The 11,201-nt window shown below is 35.0% G+C and overlaps 1 protein-coding gene across 1 annotated transcript; it reads left to right on the forward strand.

Moving 5' to 3' along the window:
- Window positions 1-2,961: 2,961 nt before the first annotated feature.
- LOC103804214 (protein diaphanous homolog 3-like) lies at window positions 2,962-10,233 on the forward strand (the record flags this gene model as incomplete). Its single annotated transcript, XM_009076813.1, has 8 exons — window positions 2,962-3,072; window positions 3,504-3,622; window positions 4,236-4,352; window positions 5,577-5,695; window positions 5,831-5,895; window positions 6,500-6,604; window positions 8,868-9,203; window positions 10,119-10,233. Coding segments are annotated over 8 exons (1,087 nt in total), but the record flags the coding sequence as incomplete, so codon positions are not given.
- Between the last annotated feature and the right edge of the window lie 968 nt (window positions 10,234-11,201).

Genomic DNA, 11,201 nt, shown 5'->3' on the forward strand with positions numbered 1-11,201 from the left:
TATTTTATTAATTATTTTATGTTACACATTTTGGTAGCATAAAATATAAAGGTGGACTTAACAGTGAGGGGTAGAAAAAGAGCAAGAAAATATTACTATAACAGATGTTAAAACAGTCACTTAATTTTTGAGTCCTAAAAGCTTTTTCAATAACAAGCTTTTAAATATCAAACTGAATTCTATTTTGTAGTGGTTTGGATTTTGGCTACTTAACATACGATTTCCTACATTTTTCTAAACTGTTTTGACATTTTGCAAAGTTTTTTAAATTTTTGAGGTCCAGACTCAGGCCAGAGCATTCTTGCCTGGTTCTTGAGCCTTTTAAACAAGTTTCATGGGTTCATGAATCAGAACTTTGGTTTACAAAACCATGTTACATTTATTCTTACTGTCCACTAATTCATGTTGCATTTTGTATGTTACTCATTAATTTTGTTCTCTACTATAGTTTCAATAGATTTGTACTGTACAGAAAAGTCAAGCTGGCCAGTCTGTAGTTGTCCAGATGTTTACAAAAATGTCCTTGTAAATAGCAGTATTATTGCTGTCATTTTGTTTTCTTTGGTGTCGGTGTACTTTTCAGTGAGAACTTGAATGTAGTAGCAAGTAGAGTTATTTTATCCTCGGTTTTCTTCAAAGCTTTGTATGTTTGAAGAGTGAATGCTCTTTTGTGGCTTCTCATGTTGGCTTGGTTCTTTAAGTTCTTCAGCCACCCTTGAACCTGTTTGTGTCACTGTTCTACTTTGAGAACTCCTTTTGCATACCAGTATAACACTTGGTGAAGTGTGGCCATTGTTTTCTTTGGGTACTCCTTTCCACCGGGATCTTTTACTGACCCTAGAGGTTCTCTGTCTTCCTCCTTTTGTTGCCTTTGAGGAATTAGATGTGTTAATCATAGATGCTTTTTGCAAATTGTCTCTCAAACTTCTCTCTCTCCTGCTCTGCTTTAATACGTTTTCGTGTTTGATTAGCTAAAGTTTTAATTCCCTGCCCCCCGCTGTGTTGTTTTATTTTGTTTAGCTGTTGCAACTTGATTAATTGTTGTCTAAGAGTGGAGTACATTAGAGAAGTCTATCTGAACTTTTTTATGCAGTTGATTCAAATAAACACCTTGCATCCTGTGTGCAATTTTGGGTGCCACAATATAAGAAGGACCTCAAACTGTTAGTGTGTCCAAAAAGGGCCCTGAAGAGGGTGAAGGCCTTAGAGGGGAAGCCATATGAGAAGCAGCTGAGGTCACTTAACTGTTTCAGCCTGGAGAAGAGGAGACTGAGGTGAGACCTCATAGTAGTCTACAGGTTCTTTACAAGAGGAAGAGGAGGGGCAGGCATGGATTTCATCTCTCTGGTGGCCAGTGACAGGACATGAGGGAATGGCATGAAGCTGTGTAAGGGGAGATTTAGGTTAGATATTGGGATTGGCTATCAGGTCTTCACTCAGAGGGTGGTTGGGCACTGGAACAAGCTCCCCAGGAAAGTGGTCACAGCACCAAGCCTGGCAGAGTTCAAGAAGCATTTGGACAATGTTCTCAGGCACTTGTTTGTGCCTGTTTTGGGATTGTTCTGTGCAGGGCCAGGAGCTGAACTCGATCCCTTTATATAAATTACTTTCATGCTTAGATTCTTTGCAGTAGGATAAAGGTAGAATCATGGTTGTGGTCTGTGTTATCATTTAATGTTAGCATGTTCTTCTTGGAAACCTAAAGCATGCTGTTTCTTCTTACAGTCTCTATCAAAGTAGCTTGGCCATCCAGCTGTTCTTGTGACCATATGTAAATTCTATACTTGGAATTATATATTATTTGAAGGTGACTGATACAGTATCTTCCCAGTATCACCTTTTGCATGACCATGGCATAATATATCATCATTTTCTAGACAATAAAAGGCTTTACAGGAAAGTATGTGAACCAGAATGCTTTAATTGTTTACATGGTATATAAGGTTGAAAGACTATCCTAATTGACTTGTGCTTTTAAGAGAGCCTTAAACTCTGGAATTACTTGAGTAACATATTTCTTGTGCATTGAAGCAAGATGTGCAAACAGTAAAGAGGATAAAAAGAAAAGGAAATAATGGGTTTTGGCATCCTTATTTGTGATTAACAATAAGTTCCATTGTCCTAAAGGCTTGTGTATCTGGACAGTGAATTCATGCTGCTGCTCCTGGCGTTTTCAAGATGAATCTCTTGATTCTTCAGAAGAGGGACTACTCACTAGTTGACTCAATGCTTTCTTTTGAGCTGAAGTAGTGGTTCCCATGAACTGACTATGTTTAAAGAATGAAGATTTTAAAAAAGATGTGGAATGAAGCCCATTCTGTTCTTCAGGCTCAGTTTTATTTAATCAGCATTCTGTTTTTCAATGTGTTTTTCACTGTTCAAATCTCTTGATTCTTCAGAAGAGGGACTACTCACTAGTTGACTCAATGCTTTCTTTTGAGCTGAAGTAGTGGTTCCCATGAACTGACTATGTTTAAAGAATGAAGATTTTAAAAAAGATGTGGAATGAAGCCCATTCTGTTCTTCAGGCTCAGTTTTATTTAATCAGCATTCTGTTTTTCAATGTGTTTTTCACTGTTCACAGATTGTGGCCTTGGCTGTTTCTATTCTGTCACTAACTTTTATATATATGTATAGATAAATGTGTATTTACCGTTTTTTTTATGTGTTAAGAATTGTGCTCTGTTTGCTAAAGTTCATTTACTAATGGAGCTTGCCATTTGCATAGAATAATAAAATTCAATGGTGTGAGAAAATATTTCATTTTTTTGGAAGTTTGTGACCTACTGTTTTGTATTTATAGCTAATCTGACTGGAATTTAAGTATCTTAATTACAAAATTACAGTGGTTTGACAATTAGAAATTGTTTTATGTCTAATTATTATTTTGTTGTATCTTTTTGATTGTGATGCATATTAAAATCTAAGAAATAAAGTAGTTTATTATTTGTCTTATTACAGGTAGCTTGCATGCAACTCATCAATGCTCTCGTTACATCTCCTGATGACTTGGACTTTAGGCTTCACATCAGAAACGAATTTATGCGCAGTGGATTGAAAGATATATTGCCAGTAAGAGTCTTGTAGTCTCTCTTTGCATTACTGTTTAAGTTTTTTAACTATTTGAGCTTGAGAGTAGGAATGGGTGAACAAGTTTAATAAATTATTCTCAGAGGCATTATATTAAGTTTGGGCATGAGCAGTTAGATATCAGAACCAGTCTTAAAATAAAAATGAAATGGTGAAAAGTGCTCTCTGAACTTTATTCTGATTCCTGAGCATTTTAGGACTTTGTTTTAAAACATGTGACAGACTGTTATGCAGACACTTATTAAGCCAGGCTGAAGTCATGTTTATATTTTGAATATTTGACTTAACTAATGTGTTCTTGTAATTTTAAACTTTAAAATACCATAGACTTATGGAAGTTATTAAAAATATAAGATTTATTTACATATGGAAATGCTAATTTTGCAAGCCTTTCTATTGTTTCTTCTGTGCAGCAACTGAAATGTATAAAGAATGAAGCACTAGATATTCAGCTGAAAGTGTTCATTGAGCATAAGGAAGAAGACATGATTGAATTCTCTCATCGTTTAGAAGACATTAGATCTGAACTAGAATATCCTTTTGAAAGTCAATGTCATCTTGACTTGTACCAGCAATAGTGTCCCTCTGTACTCAGTCCACATTTCAAATCCCATGTTCAGTTTGGGGCCATCATTACAAGAAAGACATGGAGGTGCTGGAGTGTCCAGAGAAGGGCAGCAGAGTGGTAGCAGAGTGGTGAAGGGTCTGAAGCATAAGTGTTATGATGAGTGGCTCAGGAAGATGGGCTTGTTTAGTCCGTGGAAAAGGAGGCTCCAGGGAGACCTTATCACTCTCTAGGACTACCTGAAAGCAGCTTGTAATGAGGTGGGGATCAGCCTCTTTTCCCTAGTAATAAACAATTGGATGAGAGGAAATGGCCTCAAATTGCACCAGGAAAGGTTTAGATTGGGTATTAGAAACAACTTCTTAGAGAAATTGTTGTCAAGCACTGGAACAGGCTGCCTAGGGAAGGGATGGAGTCCCTATCCCTGGAGGTCTTTAAAAGACATGTAGATGTGGCACTTAGTGACATGGCTTAATGGTGGACTTGGCAGTACTTAGCTAAGAGTTGGACATGGTGATCTTGGAGGTCAATATTTGACTGAAATATTTTTCTTTGTTATTATTCTCCTTAACACTTTCACTGAAGTAAATGATGTCTACAACATGGTGTGGAATACAGTTAAGGACACTAGTGCTGAAGGATATTTTCTTTCTATTCTCCAACATCTTTTACTGATAAGAAATGATTATTTTATCCGGTATGTTTAATGCTGTGTTAAATGTTAATTATGGACTTTGTTATCATTCAATTGAATATTTCTTCTATAAATTTAATAAATAGATAGAGTTTAGGCATTCTGTGTGGATTGTAATTTGTAAGTATTCCTTTGTGGACTCACGTTTCAATGTATCAGCATTGAATCAAAAATGCCATCTGTATTTTTTGTCTGTTTTGCGTAGTATACAATTTTATATATAAATACAGAAAAGTATTTTTGTTGAGATCTAAGCCTTATTGACTGCAAGTCTAAGTGATCAGGAGAGATCTCAATCTGTTATACATTGTAATAGTAGCATTGTTATTTTGTGGTGTGTGTGAGCCAAAGAAAAAACCAAGTATGCATATAGAAGTGAACTTTATACAGAAATTTGAACGTGTGCTTAGTTTACAGTTACTTTTGGGTTAGAATTGAGTATTTTCAATATACATTATAGGTCAGTGGGACCATGTTTGTCTTTCCTGGAAAAATGATCAGATAAATTTCAGGGAAACAGTTGATAAAATCTTCAGTCTTTGAAGCTGCCAAATAATTGATTTCCTAAAATCTTGTGTTGTTTTTGAGGAAACACTAGAGGAACCAGGTATGAACTGAAAAGGGAAGGAAAGCCATCTCTTTTCTGCACAATATTCTGCATAACCTTGCATTTCAGGCAAGGTCTAGCACAGATGTACATATAAAGGTTAAGAGTGCTTGCCTGCTATGGGTACATCTGTGCTAGACTTCTTCCACCTGAAAGGGTTTGAATTCACAGCTTGCACGTTCTGGGCAAGTGACCCAACTGTCATAGCCCATGGCATTTTAGAGCAAGGTGTTTTTCATTCTTTGTGCTGAGGCAGGACTGCAATGCATTTGTAGCTACAAAAGTCTCAAAACCAGATGGAATCAAGCTGAAGGAAGAGCCTTTACTGAGATGAAGCAGGAGTTAGTCTTTCCCCCCGTATTTCCATAAGAGAAGAGATGCAGAGTTTACGATATAAGAATCATTTTCCTGTGAATCCACTGTTTTTTCAGGTTTTGTGTCAACTTCTTGTGTAATAAACTGCCGCTTGTATTTGTCCTTTGAGACTTTTGGGGTTTGCACCTTCCCTCCTATGGAAATAGATCAGCCCAAATATTTTGACCTTTCTGTGTTCATAGACAAGATTCTAAGTATAGGTTGATAAATAAATATGCTGTAAAAGAACTCATCTCTGTCTTTAGTCCACAGTATTTCAAATTAATTGAAGAGTGTGTGTCGCAGATAGTGTTACATCGAAATGGAACAGACCCAGATTTCACGTATCGTAAAAGGTTAGATGTCAATTTCAGCCACTTACTAGGTAAGTGCTATGTTTGGAAATGGTTACAGTATCATATCTCTTTATGTGTTCCAAAAACCAAGTTAAAGTTGTATGTGTGATTAAGAATCTTGTGTTCCATTTCTATGTGTAAATGTGTTTGTTCAATTTTTCAAGATATTTGTGTAGATAAAGCAAGATTAGAAGAATGTGAAGAGAGAGCTTCTGAACTTACCAAAAAAGTAAGTAATTTTTACATTATGTGATAATAATATGGACACAGGGGATTACTTAATAGCTTCATGAATGGTGTAACTGAATGTGGCATAGTTTTTAACTTCAAATTACTATTACTTCTGTGTTAAAGTGGGAATTTGGATGTTTCTTGTGGACTAGGAAGCAAAGTGGTGTAAAATAGTTAACCTTAATTATGAGTCTTGCTGCTATTTATTTTTTCATGTAGAACTCTCCCAAAAATCAACCAAATACTTTATTTGAGCACTTATCCATTTCTCTAACAAGATAAGCAGTGGGAGAATAAAAATGGACTCGTTTGTAGCTACAGACATTGTACTGCTACTCATGATGATTTTTGATTTGCTCTGTGTAATACCAACTTGAAATGCATTAATACTTTGTGCCATTTCTTATGGTAAAGACCTGCAGTGGTGATAGAGCTAGTCCTTCCGCTCAGGAGACTTACAGAAGTTAGGAAAACAGATATGTTGTGTGTGTCCTTAGAATTAGTGACATGTGAGTTTTAATAAGCATAAAAGGAAAAGTTGGAGTCTAAAGAAACTGTGTGGGACTGACTAGTACCAACGATTTTCTTTTTTTTCCTCTTAGTTTGAAAAAGATTTTGTAGCTCATCAGGAGACACAGGCCCTACTGCAAAAGAAAGAAGAAAGAATCAATGAGCTTGAGAGAGAATTACAAGCTTTTAAATCACAGGTATAAGACAGTTTAAATGAATGTATGTAGTATCATCTCTGAAAGGGTCTTCACTTAGCATCTTCTTCAGATTCTGGTAATACAGTTGAGGTTTTTTTCAAAGAATCTTTGTTATCGATTATTATTTGGATGTTAGTTTCCTTTAGTTCTGTTCTATACAAATGATTGTAGTGTGACATTAATTAGCTGTGTGAGTTCCCAGGTGATCCTTTTATGCCTGAGCTCTGTTAATTAAACTAGTTTCTTATGTTTCATTTGGGTTTTGCTTTCAGTGTCATATATTTCCAAAGTAATTAACCACATAGGGTAATAAGTCTTACACTCTTAGATTAGCATTCATCATTGTGATCTTTATCCCTCCACAGGAAATAACTCATTATTCAGTTTGCTTTACTGAATCCTTACCATGGATATCCGGCAATGAAAGAAACAACCTGTGGCTGGATAAGAAAATTCACTGATAATTTTTCAATTTTAAAGCATAAATAGATATTTTAGATTGTGATACAGGGCAAAAGTGTAGATTTTTGAGAGTAATATATGAGTTAACTTGTAACTGCTTCAGTGCTAAAATCCATGTAAGGAGGCTGTGTAACCAAGTGATTTTTCCTGTGTCTGATTTTCTGGAATAAGAAGCACAATCTAAAAATGGCTAAAGAATGACAGCATTGGGGAGACATGCATATAGGTTATTTTTAAACCCTTTTTTAAATGCATTTGAGGGATCTTTTTGTACTTTTTAAGCTTCTTTAATTTTCTTAGTGAGGAAAATTAATTTAACTCTGCTCTGGTCTGTTTAAAAATGTCATTCTAATTCAGGTTTCTGGTTAAAATGAATTGTGAATGTCAAATTCAAACATTTTAAAAAAGGATTTACAAAAATTATAGTATTCTAAAAAGCCAATTATAGTAAGAGTTGTATACTGTTCATTAAGAAAGTATTTTTCTGTGAGTATCATGAAAACATACTTAAATACTATTTGTAAGTGAAATAGGAGAGAAAACCTATTTTACTTTTTCTGTTGTTCACTGTATTAAATAGAACTTTTTTTTACATGTGGACAGCGAGTATGACCTGTGATTATGCTTACTAATTGTCATACCAGTAATTATCCCACTGTTAATGGGATACCTGAAAAGTTTTGTGATTGATTACTACAACTTAGTACTCTTAAATCTGTATATAGAGGAAACTTTGGTTTCCATATGGCATTAGTTGCTACCTAGCATGTTGACTCTAATGCCTACTTTTTTCCTGTCTCTTTCCTTTATTCTCTTGTTGTGTTTGTTATGTGTTCATGTATTTCTTTCATTACTAGATGCTAATTGTTCAGTGTCAGTGTAGACAATGGTTGTGTTCAGAAATTCAAAACAATAATGCTGTTGTGCATGCATTTATTTGTATTTATTGGTATTCTCAGCTATTTCCATTTAGAAATATTAAATCCTTCGCTTATTGTATTTCCTTTCATTTTTGTTTTCTTTTTTTAAATAATAGGAACCATTTCAAGTTAGTAGTTAAAAAAGTGATTAGTGCTATCATCAGTAGATAAATATTTATTCTCTTGTTTTTGTCAGGTACTGTTTATTTATGTTTGAAGGCCTATTATAGAAGTTCTTTAAATGGTAGAAATAAATCATTTTTTAGACTCACTGAATTGCTAATAAACCTATCTTGATACAGTATAGATGTTCTTACCTCAGCTGGTGTGTAAGGCAGCTTTGTTTTGGAAGGATTTTTTTTCATCATTGCTTTGTGTTTTCAGTTATGTGGCATGAGAATGCTCCTATATTGGAAGATAACTGTTTTTCAACAGAATTACTTATCTCTTCAGATTCTGTTATTATACCCTTGAAATGTTTTTGTCTAATCTATAGGACAAGTATAAACAGTAGAAGCTGAGATGTTGTTTTCTTTTTGTTTAATTTGAGTTGAAGCATGGCCGTCTAGATAAAATTTTATCGATGCCTATCAAACCCTTCTTAGATCATGACTGGTGAAGTGTGGGAAGTGGAACACACCATTTCAATTTGTCATTTTTGGTGTGCACCCCTAGGTCTGAATGTCTGGTTCAAATACTGAGATATCCAATTATGATATCAGAAGCTTGTTGGCCTCATTATAAGTCATATTTGATTGTTCGATACAAGAAAAATGGCACTGACTTTCTACTGGCTTTATGGATTTGATCTATAAACTGTGATTGTTATAGCATTTTGTTGATAAAAATATGAAACTGAGTAAGAATATTTTCCTTATCAGTATGGCTCTTTGCCACCTGGTTTTCTACCATCAACATGTGGAGATGCATCTGTCATTCCACTGGAAGGTGCAGCACCACATCAACTTCCGCCACCTCCTCCTCCGCCGCTGCCTTCTAACGGAGTAATTCCACCACCACCGCCTCCCCCTCCTCCTCCTCCTCCACTTCTTAGTGGCATTGGAGTTCTGGCTTTTGGTGGTGCACCTCCAGCACCGCCTCTACCAGGCCTGCCTGGAATGCAGTGGTCTCCGCCTGCGTGTGCTTTGCCGTTTGGAATGAAGCCTAAAAAAGAATTCAGACCTGAGGTTACGATGAAAAGACTCAACTGGTCCAAGGTAGTACTGATTAATGGCAAATACTCAATGTGAAATCTTACATGCTTAGGCTAAATAGATTGTCAGGAGTAAGGCTAGATGAGCAATAGATAGAATAGGTAAAATTATCGATGACATGAATACTTTCTGCTTTTAGTTTTTCATTGTTTTCTGAAAACTCTTTTATTGATTCATGAATCATCTGAGCAAGTACCTATTGACTTTCTGAGATGCTTGGAAAAGTCAGTTCTGGTCTAGAATAATATAACCTTGATACCAGCATGCTTCCTGGGTTCTACTATGCCTTGTTTTTTAGCAAACTCTACATTGGATCAGTCACTGCACTGTACTGGTATCTATACAGTTTCCAAACAGTGTCTTGCATCTATCTAGCCTGGAGTGTGGAAAGAAGAATTGCAGGCTTCTTCATTTGTCCTTAGTCTAAATGTACTTAGGTAAATTTAATGGTTGAAAAAATACAGTGTCAGTTTATTTTTTTTTCTCCATTGTGACAGGATCAAGTATGCCAGGACTATCAGTTTACTGAGTTTGGAAACTGTAATTATTTAAACCAAAATAATTCAGTAAAAAGATTTCCAGAGTTTTACAAATAATCAAAGCTACATTCTAAAAACTAAGGTACTTAGTATTTAGTTAAACCAACTGTGTTCTGAGACTATTAAAGTTTGCCTAAGTTTTAAATATAGACCAAAGGTAATTTGCTACATTTACACCTTGGATAACAGAGTTACTTACTGTAAGTGATATTATTTTCAATGAGAAATACATTAAGAACTCTAAAGATGTGTGAATATACCAAAAGGTCATGTGTTTTACAGAGCTCTTAAAATTTAATTTGCTTTAGACTCTACAGAGCACAGTTCCTACATAGTATCAAAATAATTAACAAAATTTTGGTTTGTGCCTTCCTTGTAGATCAGGCCTCAGGAAATGACAGAATCCTGTTTTTGGGTTAAGGCAGAAGAGGACAAGTATGAGAATGCCGACATGCTTTGCAAATTGGAACTTACATTTTGTTGTCAAAAAAGAGGTAAATAGTTGATTGCTTTAAGTTTCAGCTTTTGGAGATCTCTTTAAAATTCTTGGGTCTTTCAAGAAATGTATGAAAAAGCCTTCAGAATTTAGCATTAATGTTTTTTTATTTTGAGTGGAATGTGTGAAGAAAAAAAGTTTGAAAATCCTAGACTGCTTAAAGCAGTAATTTTTAATTGTTTTGCTTAAACGGTTACAAAAATTGTGTGACCTGTAGGAAAACCTCACAAAAATCCCCAAGAAATGCTTCTGGATAATACAGACTTTTGTTTAGTCACATTTGAAAAAATTATTTATGAAATTTTGCCAGAATGCCTTCATAAAGTAGTGCATTCTAATCTAGAGCCCAGAGGATGGTGTGTTTGCCCTCAGAATGTATATGATAATTGAAGTGTTTTGGTTCTATGAAGGAGGAGAGTCTTTGAGTGAATTTTTTTTTTTTACTTTCTGATAAATCTGTACCAACATAAAACACCTTTGGTATTTGCTTAGTTTATTCAGCTTTTAAAGCATTGTGCAGGAACAAAATATTTCAGAGTATTCCTGGCTTTAAACCTTTTTCTCCCTTCCTGGGAGTAAGTTGTGTCACTAGTAGTTTAGGTTATTCTGCCCCATATATAAAATGCCTATATTTCCACTGTTGTTTCTTGACATTTTTTTTTTTTCCCTTCATTCTATTTTGGTATCAGAGACTTAGTACTTGGGGGCAGCCAAGGGGGTGTAGTGATTAATTTCTTTGCAAATTGTAAAGGTGTTACTTTAGTTTGTTTAGTTTGTTTTAAAAATTTTACTTTGCTATTTGCACTGATATAGTGCATGGCATTATCAAATTTCTCCTTTTTGGGTATGCTTTGGTGTGTATTCAATATTTTTTTTTACTACAACCAAGAACTTCATTCTGCTCTTGTCAAAGTGGGCATTTTATGCTCTAGTGGTGTTTCTACTGAGTTAAGTATTATAGTTTAT

The sequence above is a fragment of the Acanthisitta chloris genome, unplaced genomic scaffold (assembly GCF_000695815.1).
Source record: "Acanthisitta chloris isolate BGI_N310 unplaced genomic scaffold, ASM69581v1 scaffold42136, whole genome shotgun sequence".
NCBI classification, from domain to species: Eukaryota; Metazoa; Chordata; class Aves; order Passeriformes; family Acanthisittidae; genus Acanthisitta; species Acanthisitta chloris.